General features: G+C 39.6%; 1 protein-coding gene across 4 annotated transcripts in view; it reads right to left on the bottom strand.

Annotated features, from left to right (window-relative positions):
• The window catches only part of ZNF532 (zinc finger protein 532), a 38,136-nt gene extending 21,596 nt beyond the window's left edge, over positions 1–16,540 (bottom strand). For 2 of the 4 annotated variants that reach the window (XM_065406660.1, XM_065406662.1), the window contains exon 1: positions 14,198–16,528. In XM_065406660.1, the coding sequence (XP_065262732.1) occupies positions 14,198–16,528 (2,331 nt within the window). Of the gene's footprint in view, positions 1–2,134; positions 2,312–6,088; positions 6,271–14,197 lie in introns of all 4 variants that reach the window. The other 2 variants (XM_065406661.1, XM_065406659.1) reach the window with 2 other exon arrangements.
• Positions 16,541–20,836: the final 4,296 nt, after the last annotated feature.

Raw genomic sequence — 20,836 nt, 5'->3', positions numbered from 1 at the left:
AGAGCAGAATTCTTGAATATTTTAATACCCGACCTGTACCTAACAATGGAGAAAGCAGGTAGAGGAAGGACAGCTTTGTGGCAAAGGCACTGGGTTGGGATTTAGGCGGTATGTAGGTTCCATTGAGTTCAGCTGGAGCTTACGCTCAGTATTTCTGAAAAACAGGATCCTAAGGCTCAAATCCTAACTCTCCCACAGACCTTGGGTAAATCACTTAATCTCTCTCTAAACCCCTTTGTAGTAAACTGGAAATAATGCTTCCACATTTAACAGAGGAGTTGTTATGCATCAAAAAAGGCACGTGCAGAGACAGACCAAGGTACATCTGCCTTGACCTTGACCAGCAAGGTTGGAGAATGTTTAGTGGTGGGCCTCTCTCACTTAACTGCAGTTGGAATTCTCTTTTTCTTGATGACATGTGCGTCTTGTGAAGGTGCAAGCCTAGCTCAGCACTCCAAAGGTTGTGGCTAGTAGTGAAGACAAGCCAGGTAGAAAAGACTGATGGGGGACAACATCTCCTGGAGAAAAAACACATCTTGTCATGAAATGGCCTACCTGGGAGAACTTTAGGCCACAGACAATTCTTCCCTGAAGCATGAGACCAATGAACTGAGAATACCTGGCATTTCTGAGACTGCCAAAAGTGACTATCTACAGCCCTGCGAGCAAAAGTGACTGAAAGAACCAAGTTCTTTGGAGTCATCTGCTCTGCAATATGTTAAGCATTTATCTTTTCTGGTTTGTCAGGCAAACATTATGAAGGAGAAAAGTGCAATAACAGTGCTGAGGAATATTAATGATTATTAAGCTACACTAAATGGAAAAGTTATATTAACTACTGCGCATTCTAGAAGGTGTGGAAAGCAAGGGCTCTTTCTGTTCAGTTTGAAAGGCAGAGCTATACCGAGGAGCTTGGGAGAGAAGAACTGAGGGACGAGATGTATGTAAAAAATTACTCCAATTTCTCTGGTACCTCTGAATGCTGGCTGACATGGAGAAAGTGTGGACCTAATGTCAGAGAGACATTATGCTAATTTCTAATTTCTTTAAGGCTTGTGGTGTTTGCATCCTAAATTAGGCTAGGTCTACACTACCCACCTGAATCGGCGGGTAGAAATCGACCTCTCGGGGATCGAATTATCGCGTCTCGTCGGGACGCGACAATCGATCCCCGAATCGACGCTCTTACTCCACCAGCGGAGGTGGGAGTAAGCGCCGTCGACGGGAAGCCGCGGAGGTCGATTTTGCTGCCGTCCTTACAGCGGGGTAAGTCGGCTGCGATATGTCGAATTCAGCTACGCTATTCGCGTAGCTGAATTTGCGTATCTTAAATCGACCCCCCCCCTGTAGTGAAGACCTGCCCTTAGAGACCATTTCCACAAAACCATAATATTACACTTTTGTCCTGCAGAGCAATTATAATATGGATGACATATCACTGTAAGCAAAATACTTGCTGATTCACCTGTACATTGTATTCTAAGTTTTAAATCAGAATCAAGTCATCCACGATTATGTCAATTTATCAATATTATTATTGCACTGTAAAAAGTTATGAATATACCTTTATTATATCACAGCATAAACATGCAATTATTTTACTAATTAATGAATAATAGTATGTTGTGAAATAAATGTCAGTGACCATCATGGTTTCCTCCCCAGGTTGTAGGTTTATGCCTGCAAATAGAACATTAGATGGAAACAGTACTCTGTTAGAATTATAAATGTCTCAACACATTTCAAAAACAGCAAAACGTTAATGGTTTCAACTGTCACTACTGATACTCTAGTTCATGATAAAAAAATGCAACTGATTTAAAATCATTTAGTTTAACAATGGGGAAAAAAAACACTGAGCAAGACTGAATACAAGTAGCTGCTTGGGTGCAGCTGTATCAAGTTTCCTATGCTGCTATGGTTAAAGAAATCTTATTGTTATGTTCATGGAAATCTGATCATTGCCAAATAAATGACTAGAAAATGTGACATGTACTCCACACATTATCAACAGAATGATAAATTGCTGGTTATCCAGTATGTGACTTTTAACATTATAAATACAAGAGAATGTAATTTCACTGGTTATTAAAATATAGCATTAGAGTAAGAGCAAAAAATTAATATTTCTTACTTTGGTTCTCCTATCTTGATACCAGGATGTTGTGTATAGGCATGAGAATGTGTGCTGGGTGCAGATTTAAATGCCATGGGACAGATAGGACATTTGTAGAAGACTTCACAGTGAGAACCTTGAATGTGAGACTTGAGTGCAGCCACATCAGAGTATACAACATTGCAATGTACACAGCTGTAAGAGGAGGGGAAAAGAGTCAATCTAACATAACACAAAAGTGTACTAAAATATGTGGAATCAAAACTGGGTTTTAGGCAGATGGAGGAGGGAGGGTTATGTATTCAGTCTGATACAATCATATGATTTGATTGGTTAACAAAGTACAAATCACAGAGACAAGGTGGGTGAGGTAATAGCTTTTACCGGACCAACTTTTGTTGGTGAGAGAGACAATTGTTCCAATAAAAGATATTACCTCAGCCACCTTGTCTCTCTAATTTCCTGGGACCGACACGGCTACAATAATACTGGAAAGTACAAATCACACATTAAGATCCAACAGAAACAAAATGGTTATAGACCTAAAAAAGAAAAAAAAGATAACAATAATTAATTTGCAAGATCTAAAGCCAGAGGACAAGATTTGATAATAGTTTTATGCCAACAATAGACAGAATGGCCAATGGAATCTATTCCATCTGTTGATTATAAATAAGAACTTTTTAGACCCTATAGGTCCTAGAAAATACATTTTTATCAGGAGTAGGGGATTGTATGAAGAACCATATTGCAATCTAGAAGTTACCAAAAATGAAATACAACAAGAATAACAACTTTACTATATTCATTCAGGTTTAATTTTAATGAAAATGTTTTCTTAACTGAGTGATTTTTCTCTGTACTAGTCAAATCAATATTTGGACAGAGAAGAGTAAACTTAAATTCAGAGTGATTACACAGGAGCTTTACAATCTTTTCTAAACATCAGGTTGGGATTCTGAAAACATTTTCTAAAATATGCCTTTGAAATCTTAGTGTCTCTGACACCTTCCCACAATTCAATCTACAGTAAAGCAAGTAACATAAACTGAATTAATATAAGAACACAGGAATTTCTATACTAGATCAAGTCAGTGGCCCATTTAGTCCAGTATCCTCTCTCCAGTACTAGCTGCTTCAAAGAAGTTCCAAAAATACCCTGTAGTGGACAATTATGGAATAACTTGCTTATAGGGAAAGTTTCTTACTAACCCCAATCTTTTGGAAGTTCGCTTGAAGCATGAAGGTTTGTAACCCTTCCAAACTTTATTTCTATCTACTATAATTATGGAAGTTCTCATTAGCCATATAAATGTCCAATCCTTTTGACACCCACTAATCTGCTGGCCTCAATGTTGGCAATGAGTTCCACAGGCCAATTATGCATTGCATTTAAAAAAATTCCTTTTACTGGTTTTAAATTCGCTTCCAATTTCATTAACTGTCCCCTTCTTTTTATATTAAGAGAGAAAGGGTAAATTCACTCAATTTACCTAAACTATATCATTTATTATTTTGTATCTATCATATCTCTACCTGTTCATATCTTCTCTAAACTAAACAGTTCCTACCTTTTAAATCTCTCTTCTTATGGAAGATTTTCCATGCCTCTAATTATTTTCGTTACCCATCTCTGAACTCCTTCTATGTCTGTTATATCCTTTTAGAGATACGGTGATCTTATGGAAGAGAGATAGCATGATGATATAGGAAACAATATGCCATTTTTCAGATATGGCAAGCCAAAAGAATTAGGAAACTTTTTGAAAAGTGAAAGCACAATTTTTGAGCACTCATATCTCACAAACACATTGTCTCTGAGATACCTCAAAATTTCTAAAAAAAACCCTCTACTTCAGCATAACAGCATATATGTGAAATTTCAGGTGATTTGGCTTAAATCTGTTAAAGATGGGAGGGGCTCAAATGAAACTTATAAATGAAAACGAACTTCCATCTTAACTACAGACACACACCTCTCCACAACACTAAGTTTTAAGTATCATCATCTTTTTACATTTAACTCCATATTAGTTCTACTTCTAATGTGCTAGTGATATCACAGTCAAGAGAATTTTTTTTCTTGAAATGAGTTTTTTTCCTTATAAATAAAATAATTCACAAATATAAGCATCCACTGTTGACTATAGTCTGCATGTCTGCCTGAATACAGAAGTAGCTCTGCTGAAGATCTGGGTCTCCCGCAGGTCCGGGTCCCCACTCCTGGACTTACTGTTACAGCAGCTTTTTCTCCCTCAGTTTGAGAGAATCCAGCTTGAGTCAAGTGAGCTGAATTTCCTCAATTTAATTAGCTCAATCAACTAGTCTAGATCACTGGCATCAAACAGCTTCCTTAAATTATCGGACACTGTTCGGAAAGGCAGGAGGAAATACATCCTTCCTCAAGAGAAAGTTTGGTGTTGATGAGGAGATTCTGAGGATTCTAATGAGGAGGAAGATGGATTTTTGTTTTACGCTCATCGGATGGAGAGGAGAAAAGGAACTTTGACGCAGACTGTGGTGAGGGGTTCAGACAGTTTCTCATATGGTTTTGAAGAAAAATCCTGGATAATTTAGCACCATTGTCCTGATTCATTGTGGAAAGTAGATTTTGACTATGAGGGGGTCTTCTGGCTGCTACGACCATATGGGTAGAGGCCAGGTGTCTCTGAGGAAGATGTTGCATCTGAGTCCCACAGGTGAATGAGGTATAGGAAGGGAATGGGCTGGGAATGGAAGACACATCAGAAATCTCCCCCTTCTTCAGAGCACCCGATTACTCAGGAGAAGGGGAAGAAGGAGAGAGAGAATAATCAAAAGAGACTTTGGGGCAGATAAGAGTTGAATCTTTGGCCTGACCTGCCCAGGTCACCAAAACCAGAAAGATCCTGCCACAACATCTGCCTAGATGCAGTAAAAAGACTTCATCCTCCCCTCAGAGTACCCTTAACAGAAAACTTCTCAGCCATCCTGATAACTGAACTGTGTTTCCTTGAGGGGAAGACGTACTATCGGCTGGTGGGATTCTAAATCATACCACTCTATCTTTAGGTAGCCAGTTAAGACTGACTGCAAGACTACACTGAAGTGCTATGTGCTATGAAGTGCCTGCTGTAGGAGCTGGGAAAAGTTAGGCTCTTCTGAGCTGTTGTCTTGGTGCTGCTCTGTGTTTTGGTGGAATTCTAGGGACTGACAGAGTTTCAAGGCTGCTCAGTGCAAGGCTAGAGGTTTCCTTGATACTCCTCCAATCCTTGTCCCCCCACTGACAGTTGCTTCCCAGCAGAAAATATGGGGAAACACAGGAATTAAAGACTCTCAACAAAGAGCCAAAGTAGCAGACTGTTGCACTCTCTGATGGACAATGTGAACTGGTTTAAAGTATAGTGTAGTGGTAAATCCAGCAGAGGGAACCTGGACTTCCCCAACTGGGGAGAAAGAGTGAGAAAAAGACAGGGAGAAAGACTTCAACAAAGTTACCTTCTGTATCTGATAGACAAGTGGAATACACCCATCAGTGCTTTAAACATACTGTCTAGCAGTAAATACAAAAAAGATTATGATTATTCTACCAAGACTACCTAAAAGTCAGCTTATGTCTTTTTTTAAAGAAACTGAATTAGTAAAACATGTCTGAATTTATTAGCTTAGAAACTGTATGCCTTAAATATGACATCTCATGGCTGGATGAAATTAGTAATATTCTGACTGAATACCATACATAAGCAGAAGCCCAAATGCATGGCTGACATCCAGCAAGAATTTTTATCCCAGAACGTGTAGTACAAATAGTACCGTAGCCATGACAACTTTAAAACAATAAGGCAGCATCTTGCAAGCAATTTTCACAATAAAGAGAAACTATTTTAGTTTAAGTTTGAAAAACATAGAAAAAAACCATTTATATATGTGTGTGTGTATATATATATATGTATGTACAACATATTTTAGTTACACATGTGTAATCATACTGACCGAAAACCAACTCTTCGTGTGTAATGTAGGCAGTTCTTAGTGACGTGGGTCTGGAAGTGGACCGATCTGCAGATTGCTCCACATTCAGGACACGTATATGGAGATTTATGCTGATGAATTCTCTGGTGTGATGCAAAACTGCACTGGTTAGGAAGCAGCATCTGGCAGATATTGCAAGTCTTCTAAATGATAAACCAAAATAGATAAAACAAATGGTTTGGTTCAACTATATGCTTTCTTCTGTCAAACATTATAGTACATTTAAAAAAAAAATCTGTGTTATGGTTGTGATATAAACCAACAAGAGCAGGCAAATTCAGATGTAGGCCCTAGTTCTGGATCCCTTTGTACGACAGAGGCCTCTAAATTGGACATTCTGGGCCTGATATAAAGTTCCCTTTACACACCACTCTGGCACTGTGAAGGAGCCTAAAGGTCCATGTGAACTATATTTATGCCCTTAACTCAGAGTACCACAGAAAAATCTACCCCACCAAAATAAACTTAAATATGGAGTGTTGTCTTTACTTTTTGATTTCCTTGCTTATGTTGTTTTTTAATTGTAACATCCAAACTGCCACTTAATTGTGTGTGGGGGAAGGGAAGGTTAATTAATTTTTTTTCTTTAAAAAGGTGGTTTTAAATATATTTACCCACAAAACCAGAGAATTGTGTATGCATTGTAAATATTGCACATGTAAATAAGAACTACATTTATGTAAAATATTTCTAAAGCTTTTCTTTGAAAAGGAGTCTCTGTAAGTGCAGTAGCCACTTTCTCAATCTCAAGCAATTAGTTTTGGTTTTCAGACTAAAAAAATAAATAAAATCCTTTAGTACATGCTGATCACCTGTCAAGTCAGAATTACTAGTACTTTCTGGCTGCTTTGTGCCATTCCAGTGATGGAATGCAAATGATGTAAATCAGATGTAAACACAGATTTAAATTGGGTTTACAGCTCCTTTCCATCACTGGAGAGGTACAAAGAGGCTGAAGGGTACCTGTGAATCTGGCCCACATAGGTTTTAGTTACATACATGCAAAAAAGCATCTCTAAATAGTTGGCTACAATACTGGACAGATTTATGCTCAGTGTTTGAGTTTAAGCACATGAGCAGTTCCAATGACTTCAACTGAACTATTCACATGCTTAAAATTAAATATTAGATGTTAAGTCTTTGCAAAACAGGATCCCTAATTCCTCTTTTTAATACTTTGTTTTTAATAACAAGCTGGTTATAATAAAATAATAAAAAAATTAATAATAATAAGTGATTGATCCAAGGCAGAAAGCTACAAGCCCCAAGCTGAAGCCTGAAATTAAACTAAAAACCAAAACCAGCACATCTCTTAGGTCCTACACTGTAAACCAAGCGATGATATACAGAAATAATGGATAGCTAATGTACAGGGCTTCTGGTACTTTTTGGTATTTCTATTTTTTCTTCACTAAAAAAAATTAGAGTAAGGAGGTCATTGTCCATGAGAAAGTACAACTTTTAAAATGTTCAATTTCTGCTCTAATGGATTTTAGGGTCAATTTTTCAAAAGTGCCCCATGACTTTCAGTGGGACTTATGCTCTTGAGTGACTTAGGCACTTTTGAAAATAAAATCAAGCCTCCTAAGTGATGTAGGTGCTTTTGAAAATAAGACTTTTGAAAACTTTACCCGTAGATGTGCATGTTTTGCTAAAACACAAAACAAAAAATCCTCTATCAATTTGTCTTACAAATAGACTTACCGAATTACTGATTAAACAAAATTGTAATTATGAAATAATTCAATAGAGTGTGTTTATTCTTGCTGTCCCCCTCAAATGGTAGGCATGATATGAAAATGACCATCTCCTCCAATTCTGGACCATTTTCCTTTGAATAATTTTGTGTTTAATAGTAAAGTCCAAAGCTGCTCCTTCACAATATGTTGCAATTATAGTCATAACAGTAGAATCAAAATAGCAATTGTAAACACAATAGTAGAATGTTATAAATAGGGCCCTACCACATTCGCAGCCATGAAAAACACATCAGGGTCTTTTGTGTACAGATTTCACGGGGGGAGACCTGCGTTTCTAAACTGGGGTTCCTGACCCAAAAAGGGGCTGTGGGGGGTTGCAAGGTTATTTTAGGGGGGTTGCAGTATTGCCATCCTTACTTCTGTGCTGCCTTCAGAGCTGGGCAGCCAAAGAGTGGCAGTTGTTGGCCGGGTGCCCAACTCTGAAGGCAGTGCCCCGCCAGCAGCAGCACAGAAGTAAGGGTGGCAATACCATACCATGCTGCGCTGTTGCCTTCAGAGGTGGGTGGCTGGAGAGTGGCGGCTGCTGACCGAGGGCCCAGCTCTGAAGGCAGCAGCACAGAAGTAAGGGTGGCAATACCATACCATGCCATCTTTACTTCTGCGCTGCTGCTGGCGGCAGCTCTGCCTTCAGAGCTGGGCTCCAGGCCAGCAGCCGCCGCTCTCCGGCCACCCAGCTCTGAAGGCAGCACCACCGCCTGCAGCAGCGCAGAAGTAAGTGTAGCAGTACCACAACTCCCCCTACAATAACCTTGCGACCCTCCAATAACTTCTTTTTGGGTCAGGACCCCTACAATTACACCACCATGAAATTTCAGATTTAAATATCTGAAATCATGAAATTTACCATTTTTAAAATCCTATGACCGTGAAATTGACCGAAATGGACCCTGAATTTGGTAGTTATAAGTAGCTTACATATGGTGCTGACTCATCGTTATTGGCGATTGCGTCTATGCACCCATGTAAAGTTAGGGCCTAAACCTGCTCCCACATAAGTCAGAGTTTTGATACTGACTACAAAAGAAGCAAGAACAGGCCCTTAATAGTTACTGCGAAAGATAACATTAAGGGGGTTATTTGTTTTTTAAAAGAATATTAGTAAATACCATGAACCAAAGTAATCCCTCAAACAATTTAACAGTTTGAGAATGTTACGCTTATTCTAACATGCAATATACTTTTTATTAATATTATGGTGATTCTCCACCAGGGTCACAGGCATGTTCCAGTAAGGATTGCATATCTGAGTAGGATTGCAGGATCAGACCCTAAATATTTAAGGTGAAATCCTGGTTTCATTAAAGCTTATGGGAATTTTGCCTTTGACTTCAATGAGGCCAGTATTTCAGCTGTAAAGGAATTCTTTTTTAAAGACACTATTTTGTACTACTCTCTAATTTTAGAAACCTGACAAGAGACAAAGTAAGTTCATTTTTATTCCTTTCATAATGCAGGATCTCCGTCTAAATGCTTTTGAGGACCCATGCAAACCTAGAAAAAAATTATATAAAGTTTTATTTTAAAGAAGAATGTTAACATGAAATATCTTTAACTCTACACTGAATGAGGGAGTTTATTTTTATGCAGCTCACTCTTAAACTTTACTTTATAATCTTGATGGCCCTATATGTTGGAACATGGGCTTGTTCTAAGCATTTGCCACAAAATGTCCTCATTTTACACACAAACACACACACACACACAAACTTTAAAAAGCCAAATATTTGTTCTTAATTGTCCCAACAAATAATTCCTGAAACACTGAATTATGACTTCCATTACTAATAGAACTAATGTGGGGTTTTAATTTTGTATTCATCACAGGCTTAAGGGCAAAAGCCTGACTAACCATAACTCTATTTAAAATGTTCTTACCACATTTATTGAGCTTCAGTACCACTGCCACAATTTATCTTTTGCCATCTACGTATTAACAAGCAGTAATACAATAGTGGAGAATCTGGAGTATTCTTTGATTACATAAGAAAATGGCAAAACAAAACTTCTTATTCCAATAATAGAAATATATGGATTTTTCATATTCCTTCCAAAGTATCTTTGTTTGCAGCACTACAAAAGAAAACCTGGATGTTACGCCACAGAAAAGCCATACACCATTACCAATCCCACTAAGTATTCCTCAATTTCAGAAGTGACAGCAAGCACTTTGCATAATTAGTCTACAACACTAACACTCCAGAATGTCACAAAACTCCAGCAATACTAGTTGTCAAAGTAGGCAGTTTGCTACTATAACAAGTGTAGAAAATATTTGTAATTATAGCTGCTTACAAGAAGACACTACCAGGGAATTCTACAAGCCAACACTTCTGCTTAACACTTTACGTTGGGCTTAAGGTGGGCCTGAATTTCCACGTCTATCATTCCAACCCACATAAGAACAAAACATGTTTTTCTCAGTGTGACAAACATTACATGTCTTCATTTAGGATCTAGGAGGAAGAGGCTTGGGGGAAAATGGTGGTGAGGAGAAATAAAAACCCACAAGACCAGTTAAGTCATATTAAGGGGTATTGGCTACACAGCTTCCATGAGAGCTATGCAGTTATACCTCTAAGCCTATCTTACCTGAACATTTTATTACTTCAAGTTCACTATCTTCTCTATATAGCCCACTGGCACAATCCTGCACTTACACATGAGTGGGCCCATTGAGTTCAATGGGACTACTTACATGAGTAAAGTTAGGGCTTGTCTACACACTGTGGCAAATAACGCTAACCGGGTGTAATTTGTGAAGCACTCTAATTGCGCCATCTGGGCCCTGCTGGCATGCTCTAAAAAGTACCTACTTTGCACTGACATAGTTCTATACTGCCATGTAGATAAGCCCTTAGTCACATATTCATCTACAGTATTAGACACATAGTCCGTTTCTGCGGTGGTTTGTGTGGATCTTTCACAAAATAACACAGAAGAGTTCCAATAATATATGGAGAAGGACCTCCATGTTCAAACAGTTGGGCCAGTGGGGTTTTTTGGATAGTTTTCTCTTTCCAAGAAATATTTTTAAAAAGAAAAAATTGTTATCTAGACTAAACCAAAACACAACATTTGTGCTACCTGCATTGCAAGAGTAGTTAAAAGGACACTGTGAAGATTGGTAACCCCCAAATAAGAGTTACTGTGCTTTCTATTTGTTTGCAAAATCCAAATAATTCCCTCATCCCCCCAAATCAATCCACCTTTTCCGACCTCCTCTCCACCCCCCACTGTCCCAAAAAACAAATCAGTGCTAGCAACCCACATTCTTGAGCAACTTTACAATAATAAGCCAGTGCTAGGTACAAGGAAGAACAAAAGTCAAAGAAATAATATTTCTCTTTCAAGTTTCTAAAGGGATATTATAATCAGAGAAAAATTCAAAAATGATTAATAAATACCCACACAATGTCCTTCTGCAACAAACACTATTCCCACAACAATGCTTACAATGATTGATGATAGAGCACAAAAACATATCTTGTCAGAAAAATGAGATATACTGTTGTTACCTAAAGTGGTCGTGTTCATTAAAGCTGCTTTCATGTTGGGCATTCCATCTCAGTTGTAATACTACTGAATGTAATAATGCACACATATAAAAAAGTGGTCAGAGAGGCTGAAACCATGTCTGACAAAGGAAAAAGACCACAATAAATAGGAAAAATAATTCAGTTTTTTAAAGAGGATTTTGCAAACAACAGAGATTTATAACATTTAAAATCTATTTATTATCAGTGTCCTTTTAAAAAAAGAGAATTAAAATTAAAACTTTCTGCCCTTGCAGTGGCTTACTGAAATAATGGAGGCTGATGTAGCTAAAATGCGTGGATTTTTTTCTTTGAAAACAGAGTATCACATGGCCAGACACTAAGGCCTTGTCAACACTTAAACTTTTAAAGAGGTTTTGTTACCAGTTAGAGACAGCCATGTTGTTCACAAGTTATATGCAATACAGTCTAGTTTGCGTCCCCATAGCAGCTTTTCTGCCTTCACGACTGTATTTTAATGTCTGCACCTCTCATTCTGCCTACTCATGTTTATTCTGAGGAAATCTGGGCAGCTGTCCCATAAGCCTCAGCAGAGGAAAATGTGTCCAAAGGACATGCACACAGCACAGAATAGCAGCACATTAGGCAAGAACATCCTAGTTTAGGGACAACTGGGAGGAAACAGCACAAGCCACACCGATTATACAAACATGATTAGGTTGTTTTGCCCACCCTGGCAAAAACCACCAACAAAAACCCAGCATGATAGAGCAGCATTTTTTTTTCATGCTTTTCTGCTCAATTCTGTTCATTTTATCCTTACCGCATCTTCCCAGCCCACCCACACTCCACATGTCCTGTCTGATATGTAGCTTCTGAGCTCTCTGGGGCAGGGAATGTCTTCTTTGTTACTTGCTTTTACAGTGCCAAGCCCAATGGGGCCTTGATTGGGTGGGGTTCCTAGGCACTACCATAATATAAATCAGGGGTCGGCAACGTTCGGCACGCGGCTCGCCAGGGTAAGCGGTGCGGGCGAGGGATGTGCTGGCCACGGCTTCTCGCCGCCCCCATTGGCCCGGGACGGCGAACCGCGGCCAGTGGGGGCCGCAATCGGCCGAACCTGCCGCGTCAGCAGGTAAATAAAACTGGCCCGGCCCGCCAGGGTGCTTACCCTGGCGAGCCGTGTGCCGAACGTTGCCGACCCCTGATATAAATAATAGTAATGGATTAGTTACAAAAAAGCCAACTGTATGCCAGCCTAGGCCTCTGACAGGGTTAGCTGACCAGTTACGGAGTTTTAACTATGTTGCGCGTGGGCACAAAATATATTTAGAGCCAACCATGCCAATAACTGGTTAAACGCTTGGTTAAAAATTATAGTGGGACCTAAGGGTGAAAATTCACCATTCCATCTTCTTTACCCAAAGCCTGAGTAATCAGACTTTATGCAGGAATCTCTACAGCATTCAAAGGGTGGGAATTCGCACATAGCAACCCACAGTAAGGCTATGAGATTTCACTGCAGGCCCTCTGTAACTATTATCCCAGCTAATAGCTGGAATAGCATCTGCTACTGTGTCACATAATCCACGCAACCCTGGATTCAGTGTTCCCACACTCATCTACCTTTATATGCAGGGCTACTTGAGGTGATGTGTACAAAGTGTTGCTTCACAGACATCCCAGGAGCACAGTCCCACAATGAGACTTAAGTAATATGGAGGCCCTTGTAGAAGCCATCTGCATCTGTACTATTAGAGGATTTCTTACTAAGTGCAAACGCTCAGCAAGTCTATCCCCGCCATTGCCCGTAAGATGAAGAATGTTATACCACACTCCTGTCTCTGTCGATCTGAGTGTATTTACTGGCTTTCCATTCACACATAACAGGAAGTTGCAACATGAAAGCCAGCCAAATGCTTTGAAATACAGTAGAATCCTTTTTAATTGGCACACCCCAGGGAAAATCCAAATATGCCAATTAAGCAATGGTCTCAATTATCAGAGGCTTATAGAATACATTGTGCATTGGTTTATTTCACTTTTATTTAATAAGTTTTTATTTAAAGTATGCAATGTACACAACATTTTAAAAATACTATATTAAGATAAATTTGACTCATTTTAGCAACCATAAGAGAGAAAGAAAGCAGTAACAAATAAACAAATGGGCACACAGCTGGAAATATATGCTAGCAAACACCACTTTTCACTCCTATTTTCAGAAGGCCCGCAAAACACAGCAGGCATATCATTTAAATAGTGTGCCATTTATTCATTGCCTAGAATCACTGTAGCACCCAAATAAGCGCCTAGCACACTTACGCACTACAAGTAATAGAAATTGAAATCAAATCAAAGAGACAATCAACCATAAGACAATCGTTCCCATTAAGTGAGTGTACTGGTAAGGAGGGTGCCAATTAAGTGGATTCCATTGTATATTTAAATTCCAAAGCATAAAAAAGGATCACTACAAATTCTCAGTGAATATCATTACCAATTTCAGTATCTCAGGGCACAGTTCTAAGAAACTTTGGTAAATCTTAATTTAAAAAACCTCACCACCCTTACAGATGTAAACTTTTAAGACCTGGACTGAGTAAAATTTTTTCTAACAAAGTATACTCCAATTCTGAAAACAATGACATTCACTATTTTGTGCTTGCAGTTTTTTTTCTATTTTTAAAATATTTTTTCAAGCATTTATTACTTCACTCAAATGAGGTATGAATGTTTAAGTGAAAGCAAAAAACATATTCAAATCTCCTATTCTTATTGCTGAAACACTGGAATTTAAACATAAGATACTCTACTTGTCCACTTGTGTCTGCAGCCTGCTGGAAATGTGTAGCAAGAGATGTCTCATCTTGGAAAACTTCATTGCACTCCAAACACTTTAGACTATGTCTACAGAGTTTTGATGGGTCTTCATCTAGAGGCATAGCTGGAATGATAGGTGTACTTGCTGGGGCTGATATTACTGTTCCAGTTATGCCAGACTGTATCTTGGTTACAGTATGTGTGCCAACTCCCATTGGGCTTTGAAGAGTAGAAGATGCAGCAGTATTGCTTGAAGGAGACGCTATCATTTGATCTGCTGGGACTGGTTTTAAAATCAAATGGGAGCACTGCATTACAACTCCTTTTTCCTTATGTCCACGAGCATGGGAAAGAAGACTGCATTTATTGTAGAAAACTAAATTTTTTGTACAATGGTTACATGTCACTTCAATTCGCACACTCCTCCTATCATAATGCTGTGTCAGACTCTTTTCGAGAGCAAACGAATCACCACATTCCAAACACTTGTAACCACGTGTTGGTAATGTTATACCTGCATTGGCAGGAGGACTGAGGTTTGGGACGTAAACTGGGACGGGATTAACACTACTCAGCACCTTATTGAATGCTTCCACTACAGAACTCTGCAGAGATGATACCACCTGGACTCGTGACACTTTTTTAGAAGGCTGTGAGGCTGCTGCAGAAATTATTGCCTGCTTTATTTGTTGCTGAGGTTTTGTTAGCACTTGGCGGAGTTCAGAGGTGGTTTGAGCACCTTGAGGCAGAAGATTAAGGTTGGCAAGATGGACTGTCTTTGGCACAAGTTTAGCACTGGCAAGGCTTGATGCTGGCACCACAACAGTCTGCTGCTGTATAGCATTAGCAGCTTTAATAATGGCACTACTGGCACTTTGCACAGAAGCAGCAGATATTACAGTGGCTTTCACCGTAGTATTGTTAGCAAGCTTCAGATTAATTACTTGTGATCCTGCTGTTTTAACTGCTGAAACTGGGAGAAAGGCAGTAGCCACAGGTTTAATAGTGACCTGTTTTGGTGCAAGTTCTGCAGATGCAACTGCATTAGTGACAACTGCTGACTGGAGAGGTGTCCTAGGAGGAGAAGAAAGAACAGCAGCAGAAGTTGGAGAGGATAGGAGAGATGTCATGGAAGCTACCATGGAAGCAGTTTGCTCTGGCTTTTTACCAGAGTCCAAATCAACTTCTGGCAACACCCTTGTAACTGTTCTCTTGATTTCCCCAGAGGAAGTCTTGATGGTTTTTATGCGAACTTTTGGAATGGCTGGCGTTGACCCTGCAGGAGAAGATGGAGACCCTTTGCTGCTGTTTTCACTTGATACACTTCGGGGACTATCGGGTTGTTTTATAGATGGTTTTTTAGCACCATCAATAAGACTCTGAGATTCAGGTGATTTCTCAATAGCCCGGGGACTTTCATTCATGTCTTTTGGTAATGGAGAAGATTCTCTTGAAGTAGACTGTAATTCGTTACTGGTATCTGTAGCTGCCTTTTTAGCACTCAGTGCTGCAATTGCAGCAATGCATGAAGAAAGCTTTGCTGATGACTTTGCTTTGGACTGTGAAATGCTGGCAAGATTTGTTTCACCTTTTTCAGTACCTAGTTTTCCATCAAGTACCCTGTTTTCAGAATTGTCTTTTAGCAATTTGTCCTCTATTTTTCGGGCTTTGAATGGTTCGTAGACACTTAAATTCACAGAGTTTGTTTCTGTTTCTCTTTTAACACCTTTGTTTTTATCTACATTACTTGAAGCTAGAATTCCAGGTTTAATCAAGTTTTCCCCTCCAAGCATCTTTAGTTTGTCATATTCCTGCTGAGAAACTGATCCTGTTAACACATTTGCTCTGAAATTTGCACGCATCTCTTCTTTATCTGGAGGATCATCCACCTCTATTTTTTCATCATCATCAAATTCTTCAGCACTTGAGATTGGGCTAAACTGGTTGAAAGCTGAGTCTTTCAGAGTAGCCTCAGAGGCTGACCCCTCCTCTTTCAGACACTTCCCTTCATCTTTACCAAAACTTTCAAGAGCAGATGCTGTTAGAAAACCATTATGTAAGCCATTGCCTGTGGAATGGTGGCCATCCTTATCCACTCCTTCAGAAGAATCAATATTACGTACATTTTTCACAATGACGCTCACACCAACATCTGATGATGATGGCACATGAGAATCTTCATCTGTATGAGCATTCTGTTTTATGTGGTTTTCATGCTCATCATGTCCAGACTCAATAGCTGCTTTAGGATCAACCATGTCTGGGATGTCAAAGGCTGCAAGAAGGTCGTCAAAGTCGGGGGTCTTCATATCCCCCATGGTCATGTATTTGTTTGGAAGCAAATCTGTAAAAAGAGCAGAAAATCTTTATATCAGTACCTTAAACATTAAAACCATATTTTAATACAATATATATATTAATAAAAATAATGCCCCATACATAGTTTGCAAATGGTTTTGCGAAGTGTTACCACACTTATTTCATCCATGAATGTATAAAAATGTTATAAATCACAATTTCTTTTCAGAGATCAGAAATTATGCAATGGCTGTCCAGGTCCAAGCGAACATGCCAAATGATTACACTGCGAGACCAGCACAAAAGAAGCTTTTGGGGATTATAATTTTCCCTTTTATTTTAGATTTACACTTTCCTTTCAAAAGCACCCTACTCCTGTGCTTAAAAACCAGACACCTCTACATTATGCAACTTAAAAACCTAGATCTCTTGCACATTTGTACTTTTCATGGTTAGTCAAACCACTGAACATACACAAAGACTGTAGATCAAATGCACTTTTAAAAAATGGCATTGTTCCATCACACTATCCTCTATATGACCTCGATGTCCAGAATACTCACTTTTCAGTACAGCTATGAAACAGGTTCCATCAGGATTAATTCCAATTTAGTATATATATTTAGGTTGATAAGTTCAGCTCCAATTAAATAGATAAAGGAGTAGAGAGGGAGGTGTGTTGCCCACTATTTGACATCTACTGACTGAGACAAGATGGGTGATGTCATCTTTTACTGGACCAACTTCAGTTGATGAGAGACAAGTTTTTGAGCTACACAGAGCTCTTCTTCAAGTCTGGGAATGGTACTCGAGTGTCATAGCTAAATACAAGATCAAACTATTGGTGACAGTCTTGAGTACCTTTCCCAGACCTGAGGAAGAGCTCTGTGTAGCTCGAAAGCTTGTCTCTGTCACCAACAGAAGCTGGGCCAATAAAAGATATTACCTCACCCACCTGGTTTCTCTAATACATTGGGACCAACATGGCTACAGCAACACAGCATATCTAGTGACTGAATCAATTAAGATCATGAGGTCTTTGCAGTACTGGGCATTTGAACTGTCTTCACAGTAAACAGTTAACCTCAGTAAGCTATTTCCAGGCTATTTTCAGTCACCCACTATGGCCCCGAATCCTGCAAAGATTTACACACATGCTTAACTTTATGTACTGTGAGTAGTCCCATTGACTGTTAAGTACTTTTGTTATGGTGGTTGCCCTTTGTTAACTGTGACACTGCCCTGCAATCTTTTCTTTTTCTCTGCAAGAACTAGGCATCTTGAAATTCCTTTGAGTTTACAAAAGGGTGGGTTATTAATTAACTGCTCCCAGAATATTTTCACAAGGTTGGAGTATGAGGAGTACCTGTAAAGGTCCTTTTGCCCCCCTCTACTCTAGGGTTAAAATCCTGTTAATTGAACTTCTTTTAAACACATATCATACCAACATTGTTTGCCTGATCAGTGGATGTAATGCAGAAACATTTTCCAGATGGTCTTTAAACAAACACATCCTAGACTAGACTAGACTTCATCTGATGAAGTGGATATTCACCCACGAAAGCTTATGCTCCAATACGTCTGTTAGGCCTTGGCTACACTGGCAATTCACAGCGCTGCACTTGCTGCGCTCAGGGGTGTGAAAAAACACCCCCCCTGAGCGCAGCGAGTGCAGCGCTGTAAAGCGCCAGTGTAATCAGCGCCTGCAGCGCTGCACGCTCCCTCGCAGCGCTGCAAGCTATTCCCCTCGGAGAGGTGGAGTACTTGCAACGCTGCGAGAGAGCTCTCGCAGCGCTGGCGGCGCGACTACACTCGCGCTTCACAGCGCTGCCGCGGCAACGCTGCCGCGGCAGCGCTGTGAATCCGCGAGTGTAGCCAAGGCCTCAGTCTATAAGGTGCCACAGGACTCTTTGTCGCTTTTTACAGATCCAGCTACCCCTCTGATACTTGACATCCTAGACTAAAATACCGTATCGACCTCATTTGTAAAGTAATGATATCTGGTCTACACTGGGCAGACAAGCCAGTTTTCTCTAATGAAAATGGAACATTTTTAGCTATAAGGAAGCAGACCCTGACATTGTAACAATGCAGCAAAAGCTTTCTAATCTCAGGGTTTGTCCTGGGAGCTTCAGATGGACAAAAGTTCAACTACAGCCTTTAGAATACCTAGTGCTGGGGATAGATCTGCCTTGTGCAAATTCATAAGCACCTGAGAAGAATCTTAGCTAAGGCCTTGTCTGCCCAGAGGAAACTTACCAGCACAGCTATTCTGAAATACTATAGTTATTCTGCTATTGCTAATCCAGTATAATTTAACTCTTCTAGAATAACTCACCCATGCAGACACTCTATTCCAGAATAAAAGTGATTTAGCCTGGAATAACTACTCTGCTTCCAAAGTACTTTGGAAGCAGAGTAGTTACTTCAGAATAAAGTCATATTTATTTCAGAACAGTGTGTCTATGCAGGGATTTTCCGTTATAGCTGCCTGTCAATTTCCCCATGCACACAAGTCCTAACTCTCTGAAAACCTGATATGAAAGAGTCAGGAGCTTGAACTTAGTGGCATGCTTACTTCCTGTGCAGGATAGGCAGAGGGTTCTGCTTGCTATCATTAAAGCAGCTTTTGACAGGATAAAATTAAAAGGGAGTACTGGGTCCTGTCACATATAGTTAACAAGAGCAGTGATGGTTCAGACAATGCTGCCATATCTGCAAGAGGGGTCAGGGCATGGGGTCCCCCCTGAGACAGAATGAAATACTAGTGACATGTTTATTGCTTGTGCTCCAGTGCTTTGATGGGCACATGGTGTGGAGAACAAGCTACTACTTAATGAACGAGGGCTCTCTGGCTATAACTTCAGCACCTTGCACTATCAGCGAGTATCATCCATGTATCACTAGGGGAAATCACACATTCCTCATTATTTCTATTTACCAGAAATCTTCACTCACTACTCACTTAACTCCTTCCATGAATACATATACCTGGTCTAAACATAATACCTAGACTTCCCTTCCCATCTCAGGCCATGGTCACAGCATAGGTATTTGGGGTGGAAAGAGGAAAGAAGCTTGCTTATTGAATTCTGGCCCTTGTATGTAAGGGGAACAATAAAATGGCTTTGCAGGGGCTCCAGCTTTGTTAGCGTTAACCCTGAACAAAATACAACATCACAGATAGTTAAAATACAACTGGAAGATGTCTCTGTTGGAAGGACGCAGTAGTTCTCAACTATTTCACTGACAACCCAACTAGAGAAAAACAGGATGTTGGGCAAAATTCATAGGATCTCCTAAAGACCATATACACAAGTTTTGGTTTCCAGTGGAATTTAAAATATCTTAATCTCCCCATGGAGAGATATCACTAGCCAGCTGCTCAGATTAGGTTTATTGAAGCACACTCAGGATGTGATACAAGTAAAATAAAATAAGTTATTAAACAAAAATAAAATAAACAAATTTACCAGGTTATTGTGGTGGCTGTGGTGGTAGGGTTTTTCTTTTTGTTTTTGAAGGGGGGAAATGGGATAGGACTGCTTGAATGGGGTTTTTTTTCTTTCTTTTTTTAAACCAATAATTCTGCATACAGGAACTACAGCATGCAGCTCTGTGACTATTCAGTAGCCTTCCTGCCTCTCTGGTGCTTCCATCTGTACTGAAATATCCAAAACATGTTGTTTCACACCTTTATCCTCAGTACTTTATCTCCACATAATCAGCCAGTTGGGCTAGCCCATGCCTATATCTTCCATTTCTGGTATACAAGGAAGATTCAAAGGTCTGAGCCTTAGGGGATGTAAACCAGTGCAGCTCCACTGAAGTGACCTGTCCACTATCTTTCTCAAACTTACCACAAAAGAGAGCTTATGTATGTGTACAGCAATAAAAATGTAAAACAGGACAAGACTTTTAAAAGTTTATTAGAGACCTTAGGCCCCATCCCCGTTTCAGCAGTACTGATGCTACTCACTGCTACAGTTCTCTTGAGGTATTTAACTGCAAAAGCTGAGAATTCTGCTCTTCACCTTAAATTTGACACTTAGTTCAAAATCTGCTTTTTGACACCAGTTCAGTAAAAATGATTCAGGATCTAAAAATGAATCTACACTAAGGCTTCAGCCACCATTAAAATCTGTTTGGCTTAACTAGTTTTAGAAACAGAGAGTAGAATTTTAGAAAAATGTCTCCCATGTAGAACAGCCCTACAAGTCTTGTCTTGGGCCACATCTGGAAGAAATCATCACTACTTTGAAGAATGACAGAGGCTTCACTAATATGACAGATTATGTTCCAGGGATCACCCGGAAGGGCTCCCCAGACCATAG

This window comes from Emys orbicularis, chromosome 6 (assembly GCF_028017835.1).
Source record: "Emys orbicularis isolate rEmyOrb1 chromosome 6, rEmyOrb1.hap1, whole genome shotgun sequence".
NCBI lineage: Eukaryota > Metazoa > Chordata > Testudines > Emydidae > Emys > Emys orbicularis.
Note: the sequence above shows the minus strand (reverse complement) of the source record. Positions and strands in the feature narration are given on the sequence as shown.